The sequence below is a fragment of the Mauremys reevesii genome, linkage group 11, assembly GCF_016161935.1.
Source record: "Mauremys reevesii isolate NIE-2019 linkage group 11, ASM1616193v1, whole genome shotgun sequence".
Lineage (NCBI taxonomy): Eukaryota > Metazoa > Chordata > Testudines > Geoemydidae > Mauremys > Mauremys reevesii.
Genome location: NC_052633.1, coordinates 75,127,656 through 75,147,057, shown reverse-complemented (window position 1 = coordinate 75,147,057; position 19,402 = coordinate 75,127,656). Strand labels below are relative to the sequence as shown.

At 58.4% G+C, this 19,402-nt stretch overlaps 1 protein-coding gene across 1 annotated transcript; it reads right to left on the bottom strand.

Annotated features, from left to right (window-relative positions):
• Window positions 1–6,631: 6,631 nt before the first annotated feature.
• On the bottom strand, window positions 6,632–8,020 carry CDK5R2 (cyclin dependent kinase 5 regulatory subunit 2). The gene has a single exon (XM_039495177.1). It carries the CDS (start codon window positions 7,850–7,852, stop codon window positions 6,875–6,877), a length of 978 nt encoding a protein of 325 aa, XP_039351111.1. The 5' UTR covers window positions 7,853–8,020; the 3' UTR covers window positions 6,632–6,874.
• Between the last annotated feature and the right edge of the window lie 11,382 nt (window positions 8,021–19,402).

Genomic DNA, 19,402 nt, shown 5'->3' with positions numbered 1-19,402 from the left:
GGACATCACCATGGGAAAAATAAAGAACATTCATTTCTGGGGCCAAGCTCCCTCCTTCCCTGTCCACTAGCCTCTGCAATTCATTTCTCCTGCTGGGGAGCTTTGCAAACGGTGCAGCTCATGGCTGCCTTTGAAAGCATACGTGGGAAGCAGATTTTAGATATTCCCAAGTGTGAGGATGTGTCCGGAACTAACCACGGCGCTGCAGCTGGAATAGCGAGCCCAGAGAATCACCGCTAACCGCTGCGCAGCACTGAATAGCCCAAACAGTTTGATGCCATAAATGAAAAGAAAAGAGATGTCCCATGGAGAGAAGAGAGGCTAAGTTCCCTGGATAATCTGTCCACAGCAGGTTAGTCACTCAGCACAGTCGGACAAGATCTACCACATGCACAAGGAGGCAAATTTTAGCTGGCATAGGGACAGCCACTTGAAATTTTAAAACTGGTAAAATGTCAGAATTGGAAAGAAAACAAAGGAAGCATTTTGATACTCAACCCCAACCCCCAGTAAACCCGGGTGAAGTATTCCAAATTCTGAAATTATTTCGAATAGTAAATTTTTTTGGGGGGATGGGGAATCCACAGAAATATTAATTCATTCCCACCACTTCCCCTGAGTAGGCCAGTTTCCTGGTGGTCGGCATTAGGAATTACCTTATCAGAACAGGGATCCACCTAGCCAGGATCCTGTTTCCTCCCACGGTTGCCAATACAAAAACCGTGCAGTATGCAATGGGGAAAAAACTCCCAATGGAGGAAACTCCTTCCTGACCTCTATCTGTCAGAAGGTGCTTTTTGCCCTGAAGCAGGAGAGTTGTGGGTAAAACCATCAAAAGCACCTAAGTGACGCAGGAGCCTTCAGCCTGGTCTATGCTAAAAAGTTGTACTGATAGAACTAGGTGGGCTTGGAGTCTGAGTTTTAACCAGCAGGCACCGCTGGACTGAAATACAAATCCCTTCCTGCGGGATAGCCAGGGCCTGTCTACACTATCAAATTTGACGGGTAAAATCCTGCTGGCACACAGCTGCCAGCATTGCGCTTTTGGCACAGGGCGTTCACATTTGGCTGCCTTTGCTGGTGCCGTGCGTCCTCGCAGCACCAGGTTGTATCAGCAAAAGACACGTGGCACCATGTGCCTGGCCTGGTGGGAAGTTTTGGCAGTGCATTGTGGGATAGGAGCACTCATCTTGTGGGAGTTGGAGGTCAAAGTCCCTCTGTTCCAGCCCATAATCTTCTCTTCTCACCGTAAGGGAATAGCTCTGCCAGCACCAAGCGCCTTTAAACCATTATAACCGTCTCCACGCTCAGGGCGTGGGACCAGTCCAGTTAAAGCAATACAGCTTGTTAGCATAGACAAGGCCCGCCCCCACTGGCATTCAGTGGGACTTGCCCTCCCGTCACTCAGGGCTGCTGAAAATCTTACCCTTTGTTCCTTCTAAGCCGTTGCTGAGGGTTGCCTCTCAGCTGTGATTGTGGTCATTTAAAATTCCCAGCCACGCGGCAAGGCCCATCCACCCACCATTCCGAAGGGGAGAAGGACGACTTCAGGCGAGAGCAGAAGCTTGTGTTATCTCCCCCGCCCGCCCGCCCTCGATGGCTCCCTAGGATGCCATGTGGGGAGATACATTTTAAAATAGCCAGACCGGGGGAGAGAGAAAAGTTTGGATTTTAACCCCTTGTTGCCTGCCTGGGTCCGGACTGCCTGAGGGTCACACCCGGTGGGATGACAAATAGCAGACGCCACCGCTTTAAATTGAATCTCTATTTCCATCCCCTTAGCGCGAAGATTATCCCTGTTCAGAGGGCCAACAGCAGGGTGGGCCTTCACTTCAGTGCTGCCTCAGGCCCGCTTGGGGCTCAGGCAAAGACACTCTCTGCTCTCACGACACGTTGGCCGAGAGAAGGCACTTGGCTGGTGTATATGTGCTTTTAGATGCACAAGAGCTTTTCAGATCGTCTTTCATTCCGGGTGTATTTCTAGCGACTCCGAGCTGCCTTCAATTACCTTGCTTCAATTAGCTTTACTAAATCCACAGATAGGCCGGGTGCTTTTAATACATTAAGCGCAGGAAGGGCACGGTCCCTCTTGTGCACGGCGGATCCTTTCCCTGTGACAGTGTTTAGAACGCCCGGCTCCAGGGCTGGCATGACTTCGAGCGTGGCCTCGGCGGGTTTCCTTGCTCTGAAGCGTGCGATGCTTCTCGAGGTCTGGCCCCGCTTTGCAAACAGCAAGGCTATGTATTGCAGAGCCCAGCTGCACCTTGGCGATCGTCACAGACACCAGCCAAACGCACGCAGCTTGCCAGGGCAACCGGGACCTAGTGGAGGGAGCATTGGTCTGGAAATCACGAGACCCAAGTTCAGCGCTGGCACTAGCCCGCTGGGTCACCGTGGGCCAGTCACTTCACTGCGCTGTGCCTTAGCTCCTCCCGCCAATGGGGCTGGGATATTTACCTCCTTCGTGGTCTGCTAACAACCAGCGCTATGTACGAGCTAGGTGGTGTCGTTATTGCTACAAGCCAAATGGTGGGATTCTAAATGGCCAGCCCCGCACGCTCCCTGGGGCCTGAGAACGAAGACTTGCCCTTCGCACCGCGCCCACCCACACCACTTTCCCGGCCAGCCCTCAGCGACACCTGGGTCTGGTTTTACAGCAGTCCGTGGGTTTGCACAGGTGAACCGGATCAGAACTGAATTAACAGCTCTGCCCGTGCACACACAGGTAGAATCTGCAGCCAGAGCTAATGGCAAATGTCTCTGTCACCGCACTGAGCAGGGGTGACCGGTACCCGGGGGGCAGGTTTGGGGAGCGTGAAGGTGCCGTTTTCACACAGACACTTTTCTGGGTAGAATTGCACTTTAAGCAAACCTTAAACATTGACTAGGAGCTGAGATGGCCCCTAAAGACGCCTGTGCTGGGGGATGGGATGGTGGGTTAAATAGAGGAGTTGAGGTGTTTAAGTTCAGGGCTGGGAATTGGGGTCTCCCAGTTTCTAACCCTGGATCCGGCACCAAGTCCTTCTCCTGGCTCAGGCAGCTAACGGGCCCTGGCCCTCCAGTTCCTCAGCTGTAAATTGGGGAGAAGACTTACCTCATACGCCAAGGTGAGAATGAAGGCCTTTAATAGCCATTGCTGACAGGTGCGGTGTGGTAGCATTTATTATTAGAAAGCAGCAAAGGGAGCTGGCCCAATGGCTGGAGCACTAGGCTAAGAATTGGGAGACCCGGGTTGAGTGCCGGCTCTCCCACAGATTCCCTTGGGAGGAGCTCAGATACTCTGGTGATGCAGGCCAGACAAGTACATTAGACAGGCAACAGGCACGTCTAGCATGGACAAGTGCTGCCAGAATGGTGAGTGAGGGTCTGATGTTCTGAACTACAGCTAGGCCGCTGCTCTCATGCTGGATACACCTGAATGTCCAGCAAATGCTCCCCATCATGCAGGCTCTGGGGCTCACAAAAGACAGCGGGGAAGAGATGCAGACAAGGCAGAACGCCAAGCAGGAGACTGGCCGTTGGGGGTGCAGACACCCCCAGACTACATGTCCCCTCACTCTCACATGGTGCATTGACCCTCAGCAGAGCCCAAGCTGTATGTGCCGATCTCTCTGGGGGGGGGGGGGAGAGAAGACTCCTGGAAGGCCCTGGAGATCTGATGCATTTGACATCACAAGAGCGAGCTCTGAGCAGTGGAGAGGGGAAGGGACTTTAGACAGGCCATGTGACGCTTTCAGCACCACCTCTGTATAACAGGCACCTTGGGAGAAACGCTCCCTATGAACGTTTTTGCCTCCCCATCCCTTCCAGGAAGCACTCCAAAAACTTTCACTCCAGTTCGGCACCAGCTGGGGAATCCCCCAAGAAAATACTGACGGTACCTAGTGAGCCTAATGTTAAAAATAAAGCAACCTCCCTCCAGGCCTTTATATGCTGCAGCGAAGCAAACTGAAAATGCCTGGTTCTTTACTCCTCTGCAGGTCGCCTTTCGCTCCATATTCTCTTCCCGGCTCAGTTCTGCAAGGTGGGGAGGACTCTGGCCTGATCCAGCAAAGCATTTAAGCACCTGATTGAATTACGTGTTGCAAGTGGTACCCTTGGCTTCACTTGGATTCTTCCCAGGCGTCAGTGAAATGCTTCCCCCCTTCAGACTCTTGCTACCCGCCTCTCAGGCCCCTGGTGAAGCGGCTGAGTGTGTAGCAAGGAAACAGCGGGTTACCACGTCTGTGTGGGTAGGAAGGTGGAGAGGACGGGGCTGGAATGCCAGCAGCTCACGAGCCAGCCTGACCCCGGGGGCACGATAGGCGGGGGCCTGCCCGGGGACCTTGCGTCTCTCCTCACCATGGCACCAGAGCTGTGGGGTTCACCCCATTGCAAACCCAGAGGCGGGGCTCCCTGCTGGGTGGGGAGGGGGAAAGGCCCCGCCTGCCGCACAAGCATCCTGCTTAGAGGGGAAATCAGCCTGCGATTTGCCAGCAAATCAAACCACACTAGAGCCGCTATTTCAGCACCTCGGACAGCGCCCGCTCTCCAGGGCTGGTTTCATACTAGACCCGCCGGCAGCCAGCGAGGGGAGCGATCAACCCCGCATCGAACTGAAAACCACGAGACCCAGCCCAATACCCCCCGCCCCCTTGCGAGCAGGGCGCAGCAGAATCGTGAGTCCAGGTCAATAACTGGAACGTGGCTAAAGCGAGACTATTATCCAGCCAGACCTCGCCCACCAGTGGCTCCAGTCCGGCCTTGCTCCCCGCGGCTCTGGGACCCTGGACAGTTACCCCAGCGTGACTCGCTAAAGAAAGATTCCCCCTGAACCCTCTGCACCCGAACCCGGAGCGCTGCAATTAAAGGATTATTACTGCACCTGGGGTGGGGGGGGCGCACATTAGCATTGGTCCAGGAGAGTGTCAGGCTGGAGCCAGACTTCCTGTCTGGAAAGAGCAAATGCTGGGGGGAAGGGGAGACACGAACACTGCCCCTCAAGCATGCACCGTTTGCATTCATGGCACTGGGGGGGGGGGCAGGTTGGCTGGCTGGGTGTTTGATTAGGTGCATGGCATTGGAGAGGCGGCGTCTCTTTGGCTCAGTCATAACAGCCCGAAAGGATCTGTAAAAGCAACAAAGAATCCTGTGGCACCTTATAGACTAACAGACGTTCTGCAGCATGAGCTTTCGTGGGTGAATCCCCACTTCTTCAGGTATGCAGAGCCCCCCTTTCAGCCCGAAAGGGAGGCTCTGCATACCCCCCCACCCCCAGTGCAGCAATCCAGAGCAGGTGCTGATTGAAACGGAAGTTACAAAGAAAGAGAGAAACGAGGATGGGGGGAGCAGGTAGATCAGGTCTTGAAATGCACCTAGAACCCCGTGTGTTCTGGGAAACAGGCAGAGCCGGGACAGGAGAGGCCGCTCCCAGGGCCTCTCATTTTATATTCCACTAGGGGGGGTCTCACTCTCTTTCTTTCAGCGCCCCCCCCATGCTGTAACCCCCCCCCCCCCGCAGCCCGCCTGTGCTCCAGTAACTGGTTTTCTGCATCTACAAGCCAGGGCCGGCTTAGCGGGTAACAAGCAGGACAGCTGCCCGCTGCCCCACGCCACAGCCCCCAGCCCCAGCCCCATTGCTCAGGCTCCTGTTTCAGCTCTGGGTGGCGAGGCTCGGGGCCCTGGGTTTCAGCCCCAGGCTGTGGGGCTTTGGCAAGTCTAACACCGACCCTGCCCCCCCCAAACCTGCTGGGGGCCCCTGAGCCCTGCTTGAGAAGCCCCGCACAAGGGAACCCAGGAGCCCCTGCCACCTGCTATTGAGCCACCAGCAGCCCAGGGCAAACGCGTGGCCCCCGCTCCCCGCAAACCCAAATGTGGTTCCAGCAAACACCCCCCACCCCCAGCGAAGCAGCTTCTCCCCCTGCCCTGCCCCGCCCCGCCCCCGGGCTAAGAAATGCACCGCACGCGCAGGGCTCTGCTTTCTCTCGGTAGGTTTATCTCTCTTCGCAATATACAATATAAAACAATATGCTTCTGCTTTGTACATTTGAGCAACATTGGCACGGTCAGACCGGGGCTCGTTACATTCAGCCAGCAGGCGGCTGCCTTCTGGGCTCGGCTCCCGGGAGCGGGAGGGGCCAGACCCCCCCCCCCCTCAGAGCCCCAGAGCGCGGGGAGGGGGCTGGCTGGAGACCACCGCTCGGGGGAGAAATACTGCTCCTGCCAGGAGTCCCCCAGCCCGCTGCGCACGGGACACCCCCATCTCCGGATACAAGGACTGGGGGGGCTGATCGCAGCGCTGCATGTGACACACCCAGGATGGCAGAGTCGCTAGCTGGAGAAAGGACAGACACTCGCATGCAGAATTACAGCCATGGTTTTGTTAAAAAAAAAAAAAAAAAAACAAGATCCCTGGCCCCCGCCGTACTGTGATTCACAGTAGCAGCTAAGAACACAGGGGTGTTGGGCGAGGGGGGGGGGTCGGGTCCCCCCCCCTTGAAGGTGAGATTAGAGCACGGAGGCGGCCACCTCCCCTTGTAAAGACGTAACCTGGCTAATCATGCCTCAGGCCAGCCACAAACCCCAAAATCCAAGAGCCCCCCCTCACTTGGGAGAACGTCACCTCCCTCTACCCCCCCCCCCCCCAGAAATGCAGCCCGCTCCCTTCCGGGGAAGGCAGCAGCAGCCAAGACATTGGTTGATGGTTTAGGGTCTCCGGTCCCCCCCCCCCCCCGAGATGCGAACCGGCAGTGCCCCTCCCCGCCGATGGGCCCTGTCTTCACCGCCTCCTCGGCAGCTCCAGGGCGAGCAGGTTTTGGCGGCGGCTCCGGCGGGCGATGCTGGGGGGAAGCGAAGTCCGCAGCTCCGCGGCGGGGGTGGGGGCCCCAGGTACCTCCTAGCGGTCCAGGCTGATAGTCCAGTGCTTGGCGCCCGAGTCCCGCCTGCCGCCGGCCTCCCCCTCGCTCTTGAGGTCCTGGAAGACCTGGGTGAAGTAATGCGGGTCCGAGTTGATCTGCAGCATCTTGGCGCTGAGGCGCTGGATGAGGGCCAGGCAGCGCTCCCAGAACCGCTCCTTGTCGCCCTCCACCAGGAAGGGCTTGAGCGGGTAGGAGATCTCGTTGCCCATGTAGGAGTAGGCCAGGTAGAGGCAGGTGAGGAAGGCGGCCTGCAGCTCGCCCTGGCTGCCGATCTCCTCGCCCCGCAGCGCCTCGCGGCACAGCAGGTACACGAACACCAGGTTGGCCGGGGTGATGAAGCCCTGGTCCTGCCAGCCCTGCAGCAGCAGCGCCCGGTCCACGCTGCGGAACCAGGCGATGAGCTCGCCGGGGCTCAGCTCTTTCAGGCGGTAGCAGCGGCGGCACACGAAGTCCCCCAGGCAGCGCAGCAGCTCCCCGGTGGAGGCCTGGACGATGACCCGGCGCGGGGAGCCCGGGGCGCGGCTGCCGGGCGGCGGGGGCGGCGGCGGAGGCGGGGGCGGCGGCGGCTTGCCCCCGCCCGACTGCAGCTCCGGCGGGGCGGCGGGCACCGTGGGCACCGGCACGGCCAGGGGCCCCGGCTTGGTGCCGGGCGCGCCCGCCTCCTGCTGCGCCCCCAGGGACTTGCGCAGGTTCTCGCGGTTGCGCTGCTGCACCAGCGGGTCGGGCTGGGCGCCCCCGCTGCCCGGCTTGGGGGTCACCTTCTTGGCGCTTTTCTTCTTCTTGGCCGAGGCGGCCACCAGGCGCTTCCAGGTGAGGGCGGAGATCAGCACCCCGGGCCGCTTGAGCCGGCTCTCGCCTTTCCCGTGCGCCCTGGCCGGGGCAGCCTCCTGCGCCAGGGACCCCCCGCCGCCCTTGCCCGAGGCGGCGGGGGGGGAGAGGGACAGCACCGTGCCCATCCTCGCTCCTTTCTCCCCCGGGCGCTGGGACGGGCCGGAGCCGAGCGGTCTAGGGCGCGGCTGGAAGCCAGGAGCAGGCACCGGCCATGGGAGGACGCCGGGCGGAGCCGGAGGACGCGCCGCTGCGGCTGTTGCGCCCGATCTGGGCTCTGCACCAGCTGCTGCACCAGTCCCGGCCCCGCCGCTCCCCGCCTCTCCCGGCGCAGCCAATCCAAGCCGGGCTCGCTGCAAGGCCCGCCTCCCCGCGGGGACCTCCGGCTCGGGCTGGGGGCGGGCGGGGGAGCCCCGGGGCTGGGGTCCCTGCTGCCCCAAGCGGCTGGCCGGGACCCGGGGCTCCAGGGAGCAGCCCCAGCGGGCAGGACCGGGGGGGGGCTTTCCCTGGCAGATCCCCAGGGACCACCTTAACCCGGAAAGGATGTGAAATGGGCGGGGGTGGGGGACATTAATGGCCCCGTCCCTGCCTGACCACAGCAATGGGAAGGGGGAGCTGCTGTTATCCCTGGCTGGCCCTTCTCGCCAGCTGTACAGGCGGATTCCTCCATCTCAGGGCCAGAAGGACCCACAACGATCACCGGGCCCCAGCTCCTGCCTAGCACAGGCAGAGAAAACAGCAGCCACAAATCTCCGGTTCTGGGCCCCTGGCTCCAAATGGACATAATGGGCCCAGAAAAGGTTCAGAGAAGACCATCGGGGGCTGGAACAGCAGCCATAGGAGAGATTAAACCCACTAGGACTGTCCAGCTTGGAAAAGAGGCGACTAAGGGGGGATACGATAGAGGTCTGTAAAATCCTGACTGGTGTGGAGAGCCTGCAAAGGGACCTGCCACTTACCCCTTCACGTGGGTCAGCCAATGAAGTGAATCGGCAGCAGGAAGTGCTGCTTCACACAACCTACAGTGAACCTGTGGAACTCACTGCCTGGGGATGTTGTGAAGGCCAAAAGTATAACTGGGTTAAAAAAGACCTGGAGAAGTTCCTGGAGGATGGGTCCATCAGTGGCTATTGGCCAAGAGGGTCAGGGATGCAACTCCAGGCTCTAGTTGTCCCCAAAGCTCCATCAGAAGCTGGCAGTGGAAGACAGGGATGGATCACTCCATAGTTGCCCAGTTCTGTACACTCCCCCTTAGCTCTGGTACTGGTCACTGCCGGAGACAGGCTACTAGGCAAGATGGACCATGGTCTGACCCAGTTGTTATGTTTACCACCAAAATGCAGCCACTTCTGGGGTGGAAGGCAGCGGACACCTCTTGCATGCCAAGGTCCATGCAGCAGTTCTCTAGCCACTCCCCCATAGGGCCTGTGCAAGGGGACACTGGTAGAATAGCTGCATGAAGAGGACTCCAACCTCCCTGGGCACCACATGGGGGTCTCCAGGTCAGCCCAACCTAAGCTAAAGTGAGGGGTAGCAACAGGGACCATCTAGAGATCACGGCTGCATTGTCATGAACCCAGGGGCCCTAATACACCAGGACAGCCTGGACCCTAGACCCTGATTTCCCTGGTTTTGTGCAGATGCAAAGAAATTCACGTCCCAGAGAGGCAGGAGAATGCTCCTGATTCCCAGCTGGGGCTCAGGCGGAGGGACTCAGGGAGGTAGGGTGCACTCCCCAGCAGCCTGGTGCCACCATCCTGTGCTCCAGAATCTCAGTTTTCATACCAAAATAAAAGAGCAAGTCCCTGGACTTGGGGTTACAATGAAAACCTTCCAAACTGCAGACAGCCTGAAACAATAACTTCCAGGTGAGAACAATGACTAACCAAATCTCATGCTTCAGGGTGTCAGCTGCCTGCAGGTTTCACTTGAGGGTTCCCTGTTCTGTTCGTTCCCTCTGGGGCACCTGGCATTGGCCACTGTCCGAAGACAGAGGTGGTGGAATCTCCTTCCTTAGAGGTTTTTAAGGTCAGGCTTGACAAAGCCCTGGCTGCAGGGCCGGCTCCAGGCACCAGCGAAGGAAGCAGGTGCCTGGGGCGGCCAATAGAAAGGGGCGGCACTCAGTCCGGTATTGGGGCGGCACGTCCAGGTCTGCGGCGGCAATTCGGCGGCGGGTCCTTCCTCTTTGGCAGCTCCACTTCAGTCTTCAGCAGCACTTCAGCGGCAGCTCAACTGGGTTTTTCTTTTTTCTCTTTTTTTTTTTCACCGCTTGGGGCAGCAAAAAAGCTGGAGCTGGCCCTGCCTGGCTGGGATGATTTAGTTGGGGTTGGTCCTGCTTTGAGCAGGGGGTTGGACTAGATCCCTCCTGAGGTCCCTTCCAACCCTGAGACTCTGTGATTCTATGGCAGGACGCTGGGCTAGATGGACCTTTGTTCTCACCCAGTCTAGCCGTTCTGATGTTCGGTGTTTTCCCCCTCAAGTGCATAATGTACAGCCTCTCAGTGCCTACCGGGGGAACACAGATTTGATAAAGGGCTCTGCAATCTAGCTGACAAAGGTCTAACACAATTCAATGGCTGGGCGTTGAAGCTGGATACTCTCAGACTGGATGCACGTCTTTAGCAGTGAGGGTAATTAACCACTGGAACTATCTACCAAGAGGTGTGGTGGATTCTGGCCTTGGTCAGCTGTATCTGGGTTGTTTTTCTACTTCCTCTGTGGCATCAGAAATTGGTTTCAGGTAGAGGCGGGACACCGGGCAGGGTGGGCCAGTGCTTGGAGGAGGGTCAGTGAATCCTCCTTCTAGAAGCCTGGCTGGTGGTTCTTGCTCATGTGCTCAGAGTCTAGCTAGTCACTGGATGTGGGGTCAGGAAGGAATTCCCCCCCCCCCGGGTCAGATTGGCAGGCATCTTGGGGCGTTTCACCTTCCTCTGCAGTGTTGGGTGGGAAATGCCTGCTGTGATCAGCTGGGTGTCTCTCCCCTCATCAATTCCCTGCCATTGGGGGGGGGCACTTGGGGCCCTCCTGTTCTCTGCCCTGGGCACACAGCAGCTTTGTCTCCTGAGCACTGGCCTGTCTAAGGAGAGCTCTACGCAGCAAAGAAAAACCCATGACTGACGCAGGCCAGCTGGCTCGGCTCAGGCTGCAGGGCTGTTTCATCGCTGGTAGACTTCCAGGCTCGGGCTGGGCTCTGCACCCTGTGGGGTGGCACGGGCCAGCCGTCGGTTTTTCCTTGCTGTGTAGATGTCGCTCTTGGGCTCCGTACCAGGGGAGCTGGGTGAAGTGTAATGGTCTGGGCTATCCAGGAGGTGACACCCGCTGATAAACGGGTGCTAATTGACACCCCTGATTGTGACTGTTGAAGGGTCAGCGTTAACCATTTCACTGCTGACCAAAGCATGTCAGAAAGGAGTGTCCTGGTGTGACCAAGTTGGGGAATTTTGTAGTGTTTTACATGAATAGCGTTTGTGTGCCTCAGTTTCCCTGTGTGCTGCGTGTTTAATAAGGTGGTGGGAGAGGGCTGGTTGTTGCAGTGGACCAGGTGTGACCTCGCCTAGCAGCCGGGACCCTGGACATGGCCTGGAGATGGGGGACCCTAGTGACCAGTGACCTGGTGACCAAGAGGCCCAGGCCAGTGTGGAAGGCAGCCGGTTCTGGCCAGTGGGAGGACAATGGGCTGGGGAGAGAGGACCCCGTGACCTGTTTACCTGGGATGGAAGACAAAGGACAGGGGAGGAGCTGTTGGGGCCGGTGATCGGCTGGAAGGAGGGGGCTGCTGGACTGGAGAGAGGGAACATCCAGAGCCCACCTGGTGGCGGGACACACCTAGGTGAGCTGTGCTGAGGGTTGCTAGGCCCGAAGGCCCAGAGAATTTCCTGTGCTGGGTTCAGATGCTCAATAGACCCTCCTGTGTTACGCTGGCTGAGAGTCACCCCGGTCTAGAGATCAGGGTGGCATTGTTCCCTCAGGGAGTGGAGGCCCTGGGGGGGCCAGAGCGAGGGGACTCCCTGGGGCCCACGGTGGACACAGGCGTCCTGAGGCTCAGAGAGATGCAGTTCCAGGAGGCGGGGCGGGGGGCTGGGCTACGGCTTAACCCCCAAGAGAGAGTGGGCCCCCGAGAAGGGCTGTCGCTCTGAAGGGGGTTCCCCCCAGGGACCGTGCGGGGCTGAGAGAGAGCACGAGTCCTGGGAGTCCATGACAACATGGGAGCCAAGGACGGTTGGCGGATGCACCCTGTAGACTGCTGGCTGCGGGCACAGGCACTTTGCAGTGAGTGGCTGCCGGGGATAAAACGAGGGCATTGAAAGGAACCAGCCTGGAAATGGCCTAGAACCAGCTCCCTAAAAGGGACCTGGTACATCTGTGCAGGAAAAGAGAGGGCTGAGCATTGGAAGGCTGTCACGGAGTGTGGGGGAGATCAGGCCCTGCACCCCCGGCTTCCTGCGATTCACCGTGACTCTCAGCCAGCCAGTAAAGCAGAAGGTTTATTTAGACGACAGGGACACCCTTTAGTTAGGTCCATCTGGGGACCCCAGGGAGGCCACAGCCCTGTTGGGAGGCCCAAGCCCCATCAGGCTCCTCTCCATTTCCCTGCCAGCTCCAAAACTGAAACTCCCTCCAGCCTCTCACTCAGCCTCCCCCGGCTCCTCCCCCAGCCTTTGTGTCCCTTGTCCAGTTTCCCAGGCAGAGGTGTTACCTGGCCTCCAACCCCCCTCCTGGTTACATGCTCAGGTATCCTCCCTTCCCCAGTGCAGGCAGTTCCAGCAAAACTCCCCTGCAACCTTCCCAGGTTAATACTCCCCTCTCAGCATCCACATAACACATCAAGAACATTCCCACTTTGTCACAGAGGCTCACCTGGGAGCAGCTGATTGCTCGGCTGGTAGAGAGTGACCAGTCCCAGGAGCAAGTTCCAGATCCCAGTGAGGCTTCTGGGATAGTGGCAGGGGATCCACCAGACCTGGTTCCCAAGCCAGGAGTGGAGCTTCCCAACCTGGGTTTCCCCCGGTTGATGTGAAGAGATGGGAACTGGAGCTGAGAGCGAAGAGGCTGGAGCCGGAGGAGCAGAGGGAGGCTAGCTGACCTCTCAGAGCCGTGAAGACATGAGCTGGAGTTGGAGGAGAGGTGGGCCCAGAGGACCTGCCGTGGGGTAAGTGGGGAAGGACCCCAAGATCCCAATTTGGCAGGAAGTCTAGATTGCAAAGTGTGTGCTGGTGTAATGGGGGAGGGATTTCGATGCCTCCCTCGCTGCCTGTTTGTGATCTGAACCTGGGGGTTCCTCCCCGGGACCACACAGAGCCGGGAGAGACCACGAGTCCTGTGACACCTGGTTAAGACCAGCCCATCCTGCTGTGGGCGACAGCTCGTCCTGGGGCCAGGAGCAGGTTGCATTGCGAGATTGTTCCCTGTCCTGAAGGGCCCCAGCAGCCAGGAACACCCAGGCTTGGAAAAGGGGGGGGTTGACCCACTGTGTGGTGCCCTGGGCAGGGCCTGGCTGTGGGCCGATGTCCCCTGCTGACAGTTCTTGCGCACAAGGGCGTTTAGGGGAAATCCCTGTTGGTTGCTGGGGAGTTGTGGGGTTGAAGAAGGGGCGTATCCCCTGCCCACACCCAGCCTCCGTGACCAGACAGATCCCTGCATGGGGGCAATCTCTCAGCATTCGCCCTGTCACAGGCTTTTCCTCAGGCGACAGGACCTGCAGCCTGCAACCCACATTGCTCCTAGCAAACACTCCCATCCACACCCATCTCCATCCCCGCACAGCGGCTTCACCAATGGAAATCATGATATTTGCGCCCACTCTAAGAAGTCCAGCGTTGGCATGAAGCCGGGGCCTGGGAGAAAGCTAAGGGCTCCTTACGGCCTCCTAGGACAGCCAACAATCATTATGCACCAGGCGCAAACCCAGCACCTCCGTCAGCACTTGGAATCTGGGATCCGAGCTGGAGGCGGCGGTTGCACAGCGAGGGGAGAACCCAACAATCTCTGCTCAGAACTCGTTTTATCATCCTGGGCCTGGAAGGGCTTCGGCACCCAGGGCCACCCGGGGGGGGGGGGGCAAGTGGGGCAATTTGCCCCAGGCCCCGGGCCCCACAGGGGCCCTGCGAGTCCTGGCCTGGCAGCGGTCTGGGTCTTTGGTGGCAGGGGGCCCTTCAGTGCTGCCGAAGATGTGGAGCGATTGAAGGGCTCCCCGCCGCCGAAGGCCCAGACCGCTGCCAGGTGAGTACAAGCGCCGCAGCTCCCCCGCTCTGCCCCAGGCCCCTGAATCCTCTGGGCGGCCCTGCCGGCACCAAATGAATGTATCCGATTTCCAGCCAGCCAGAGGAGATTTTTCTTTGCCCTCTTTATATTTCTACAAACAATTAATAATCCTCCCTCCCACCCTGTTTCTTCCCCCCAACGGAGTGTTCCCACTCTGGATTTCTGACAGACTAGAGCAAAGATTCTCCCTCGCACAAGGCTTCTCTGAGGGCTGTGAAATTCTATACCGAATCAACACTCCCCAACTGTTCTCTCCAGCCCTCCTGCTCGCCAGGGAGCCTTCCTGCATGCGAATCACCTCAGCGATTGGAGCCAGGAGCAGACCGCGCCAGGGAATGTGCCACTCATGAAAATTTCAACCAGAATGTATCAAGGATGCTTTTTGATACAGTGTTTTACATGTGAAATTAACGAAGGGATGTGCAGTGAATGCAGCCGGCTTTGGGCCGACAGCAGAACATGAGCTGTCATGAATTAGAATTAGATCCGAGCTGGACCAGCCCTTGGCTCCTGAAACTTTGAGTGCATTTGAAATCGAAATTTAGACTCAGATCTGAATGGCACGATCCCAAACCCTGCATCCGAACCTTTTGTGGGGGGACGAGGGGGGTTGTCACAATCTAGATTCAGGGACAGATTCCATCACGGCAGGGCCCAGTGGTTGTTACTGTGCAACAAGGGGCAGAGGAGGATTCCAGGTGCTGTGCTGGTTCTGCCATGACCAGCTCATCGCTGCTCTTTCCTGAAGCAGGGGGAGGCCAGGGGTGGGAGGGGAAGGGTCCTGGTGCTGTGGCAATTCTAGCCCATGATACAGCCCAGGGCTGTGGCCAATTAGAGCAGCTGGGGGCTGCTTGCACTTTGGGTAGTTTCAGCTCCTGGAGCAGCTGAGACTCCAGAAAGCCTGGAGTGTCAGCAGCCCCCAGCTGCTCCCATCAGACCCCTGACTTCCTCTGGGCCAATGCAAGCCACAGCTGGAGCCTGGGGGCTGGCTGAAAAGAGCTCAGGGGACTTTCGAACACAAGAGGTTCTGGGACATGGTCTAGTGGGGGAGAGAATGGGCAGTAGCAGGGTTATGGGGGAGAGGAGAGGGTGGTCTGGGCCTGGGCTGCCCGTGTGGCTCTGGCTGGGATTGGGGCCAGTGTCTGAACACAGCTGCTGCCCCAACTGGTGCATGAGAACCAGGTCGTGACTAGAGACAAGGCCTCCTTGGCCGGCTCGGATTGAACCGGAGCCCAAGGCTGAGTCCTGGCCTCGAAGGGAAGCGAAACGGGTCGTGGGCTTCGGCGCCTTTGGAGTGTTCAAAGGGTTATTTTTGTTTTTAATGTTTCCTCCTTTCAGAGCACGGCACAAATATTAACTAATGACGCCTGCGACCCTGGGGCAGGGCTGAGTTTGTAACCGAAGAGGGGCTGGGCTCAAGCAACTGTTTTACATTCATAACATGCAGCAAGCGCAGAGGTGCCAGGGCTCTGACCTGCCAAGCGCAGGGAGCCCTGGCACACATTAAGCACTGCCCAGGGGGTCTGTACCCGTATCCTGATCTCACAGGCGAGGAAACGCCTGTACCCACAACCAGCTCTGACTTAACCAAAGTCTGTTCCGAAGTCCATTCAATACCCTTGTGGAGTCCACTCACCATCAGCTTAACTGAACTGACTCCATTTAAATGGGCACAACTGGTGCTAGACCCAGAGAGTCTAATCTCAGGGCTGGAAGGGACCTCAGGAGGGATCTAGTCCCACCCCCTGCTCAAAGCAGGACCAACCCCAACTAAATCACCCCAGCCAGGGCTTTGTCAAGCCTGACCTTAAACACCTCTAAGGATGGAGATTCCACCACCTCCCCAGGGAACCCATTCCAGTGCTTCACCACCCTCCTAGTGAAATAGTGTTTCCTAATATCCAACCTAGACCTCCCCCACTGCAGCTTGAGACCATTGCTCCTTGTTCTGTCATCTGCCACCACTGAGAACAGTCTAGATCCATCCTCTTTGGAACCCCCTGTCAGGTAGTTGAAAGCAGCTATCAAATCCCCCCTCACTCTTCCCTTCTGCAGACTAAACAATCCCAGTTCCTTCAGCCTCTCCTCATAAGTCATGTGCTCCAGCCCCCTAATCATTTATATTGCCCTCCGCTGGACTCTTTCCAGTTTTTCAGTTCTGTGGCCACAGTTCATTACAGGTGCAGAGAGGGGAATGATCCCATTGAACTCACCTGGCTGTATTTGCAGGTAATTAGATGCCCAGCTCCTCACAATTCAGTTGGAGTGGGGGAAGTTCCAGCCACAACTCCGGAGACTGGGTTGAAGCCCATTTCAGAATTCAGTCCAGCATTGCTACGTAGGTGGGCCTGGGACCCTGCTGCAGAGTGTGGGGAGGGGGCTGTTTATCGCTTGCCTATTGAGGATTCATGTTTTCAGTGTAGTTGGGGCAGTTTGGACTCATGGTGCTGGATCAGCGGCTGCCACCCAGCGAGGGGCTGGCTGAGGTAGCTGGGAACAGCAGTGTTTTCTCCTGACTGCAGGAAAGGTTCTTCGGGTCCGTGTCAGCCAGGAGCTCTGCTCAGTGCGTCACCCCGGCGGCAGGCAGCTCCTCTGGCTGTGGGGCAGGCTTTGCCTTCCCTCTCTTCCCCCTGCCCCCTCCAATTTTGCAGAGAACTGTGGTGACTTTCCCTAGTGAGCTCAGTGTTACACTCCTGGCCTGCGCTGTGAGGGGCTGTTACCTGCAGGTGAGGGCGGCTGTTCGGTCCCTTTAACGATGACCCCTGGATCGCCGCAGTCAGGCAAAAGCTCCGCTCCAGGAGTGTTTCGTAGCTACCCCTGGCAACCAAGCAGAAGCTGGACTCAGCCTTTCGCTCCCTGTAGATGCGACATCCTGTTTGTGCAGCAGGCTCTACACGTCTAACCAAGCTAAGTTATACACAGTGTTTCGAAGTGTCCAACGTGGCTTGACTTTGCTAGTCTGGGCCAATGGCTCAAGCACTGGGCTGGGAGTCAGGAGACCTGGGGGTGGGGGCAGCTAAGCTGGCTTTCCTGGGGTTCTGCAGGGAGTGCAGAGCCCCTGGTGTAATTTGCAGAGCTCTATGGGCCTGTCCTCTCCAGCCTGCCCTGGGGGGGGCGGTCCTTGGAGCACGGCTTTGCAGCTGTCTGTCACGGTTTCTCCCCCTACCCCGGTGGAGCGAGGGCTTCCATACCTGGCTGGCCTTGTGCAAGGCTTTTTACCCTGCTCCCTGCCTCAGTTTCCCCCCTGTGAAAAGGGGACACTGGTCCTGACCTCCTTGGCAATCTGTGAGAGCTACTGAGATGGGCTGAGGGTCTCACTGAGGCTGGCTGGCTGGTCCCCTGGCCCTGCTCAACAGCCAGCTTGGTCAAGCACTGGCCCCACCTCTGCACTGAAGCCGACCCCTCCCTGGGGATGGGGCACAATTACTCCTTTGTTTGCCTGGGGGCAGCTTTGTGCAAAAAAAGACACCAAGCTGCGGGGAGGGGTTGCAAAGACTTTGGAGGACAGAGGTAAAACCCAGAGGGATCTGGATACATTTCAGAACTGGGTGATAGACGACATGAAATTCAACAAGGACAAAGGTGAGGTGCTGCACTTTGGTGAGTGACAAAGATGATCCCAGGGCTGGAATGCAGCCGTACGAGCAAAGGCTGAAGGGACTGGGTATGTTCAGTTTGGAAAAGAGGAGATTGCAGGGAACATCACAGGAGTTTTCAGATACTTGAAAAGCTGCAATAATAAGATGGAGAAAAGTTGGTCTCTCTTGCCACGGGGCAGAACAAGAGGCGATGGGTTCAAACGCCAGCAGAGCAGAGTTAGAGTCAATCTCAGGAGAAACTCCCTCCCCGTAAGAGCAGTCGGACAGTGGCACAGATGCTTTGGGGGTTGTTGAAGCCCCTTCACTGGAGGTTTTCGAGAGGAGGCTGCAGCCGTCTGTGGGGGATGGGTTAGACCCAACAAGTCCTGCATTGGCAGGGGTTAGACGAGATGACCCTGAGGTCCCCCCTAGCCCTGTGGCTCCGCTGATGGGCTGCAGCCTGTGTGGGAGGGTGTTTGGTTTGGGGACCAGCCCTGCTGCCGTGTCCCCCCATGGAGCACTCAGGCTCCAGGGCCCCCACCCCGGAGTTTTGGTGGGAATCTCACCATGCCCCTGGGGCTGGCAGCCACTGGCTGCTAATGGAGCATTGACCGCGGAGGGGAAGTAGGAATTACTTGTCCTCCATGACCCCTGGGTTATACTGAGCCAGGGCTACAGCACAGGGGTGACGCCAACAGCAGGTAATGCTGGGGGGCACTGGCGGGGGGGGGCAGCGCAGTCTCTTACGCCTGACGGGGGACCTGTGGGCTCCCACCACAGAACAAGAGCGTCTAGGCTGCTCTAGCTCGCCTCCTTCGGGTGAAGGCTGAGGCTGCAGTGCGATCGCTCGTATCCTTCCCCCTGCATGGCTCCCAGGCTGCTCTGGGGGCCTGGGCTGGTGGAGATGGCCGCTCCCCGGCGGGAGGAAGGCCCGTTCGGGCGGGCGTGGGCAGGGAGGCGGCCAGGTGTGGTCCACACTGGGCCTCGCCCTGCAGCGTTTCCAGTTCTGAGATTTCCACACAGTCAGGATGGAGAGAGCTGGGGGGCTAGGGGGCCCTCAGAGCTGTGTGATGGGGTGTATCAACCTCCTACAGGCCAGCGGACTGTTAATGGGAGCCTGCGAGCTCACCGAGTCCGGAGGCCTTCGGGCTTGGGTCAGCATCAGCCCCAGCTGGCTGGTCGCCATAAGGGAGGGAGTTTAGGCCAGTGGAGGAGACCCTGAAGTAGGGGGCCCTGTGTCCTCTTTGGAAGGGAAGGACTCGGTCAGGCTTGGTCCTCTAGGGAGGGGCCGGGCTCGAGGGACTGGCCCTGTGGGGTCGCTGCTCTGCCGACAGGACAAAAGGGAATGGGAGCGAGACCCACTCCCCAGCCCGAGGGTGGGCGTGAGCTGGGCCTGGCTTGGACGTGGAACTGACAAAAGGCCCTGGGGGCTGGAGGACTCTCTGTTTCGCTCTCAGCATTTCTATCCCGGTGAGGAATGTTACTGAGGATGCTGATGCCCCAGGACTCCGGTGGGTCAAGCTCCCCACCCCGTGAGCCATGGCAGTGCCACTGGGGGAGCTCTGGGGGGTGAGGCTTCTTCTAGCGGGACTGGGTGTTGGGCCTGACGGGACTCAGCGGAGCTGGCTGTGCATGTGCGACCTCAGGGCTGACATGGCTGTGGGGTCTGTAGGGTGGATTGCGGGGTGTGGGTGTGTCGGGGGCTTGCACAGCTCCTGCCCAGCGTTGTGCACCTCTCCCGAGTATTGGAAAGGGAAGCATAGCAGATACGCTGCAGACCCTTGAGAGAATCTATTTTTGTTCTTTTGCCAGCACGCCCGCCGCTAGTGCTGGGACTTA

Excerpts from the sequence above, each read along its gene's own strand:
- CDK5R2 (XM_039495177.1), bottom strand. The coding sequence starts at position 7,852 with ATGGGCACGGTGCTGTCCCTCTCCCCCCCCGCCGCCTCGGGCAAGGGC.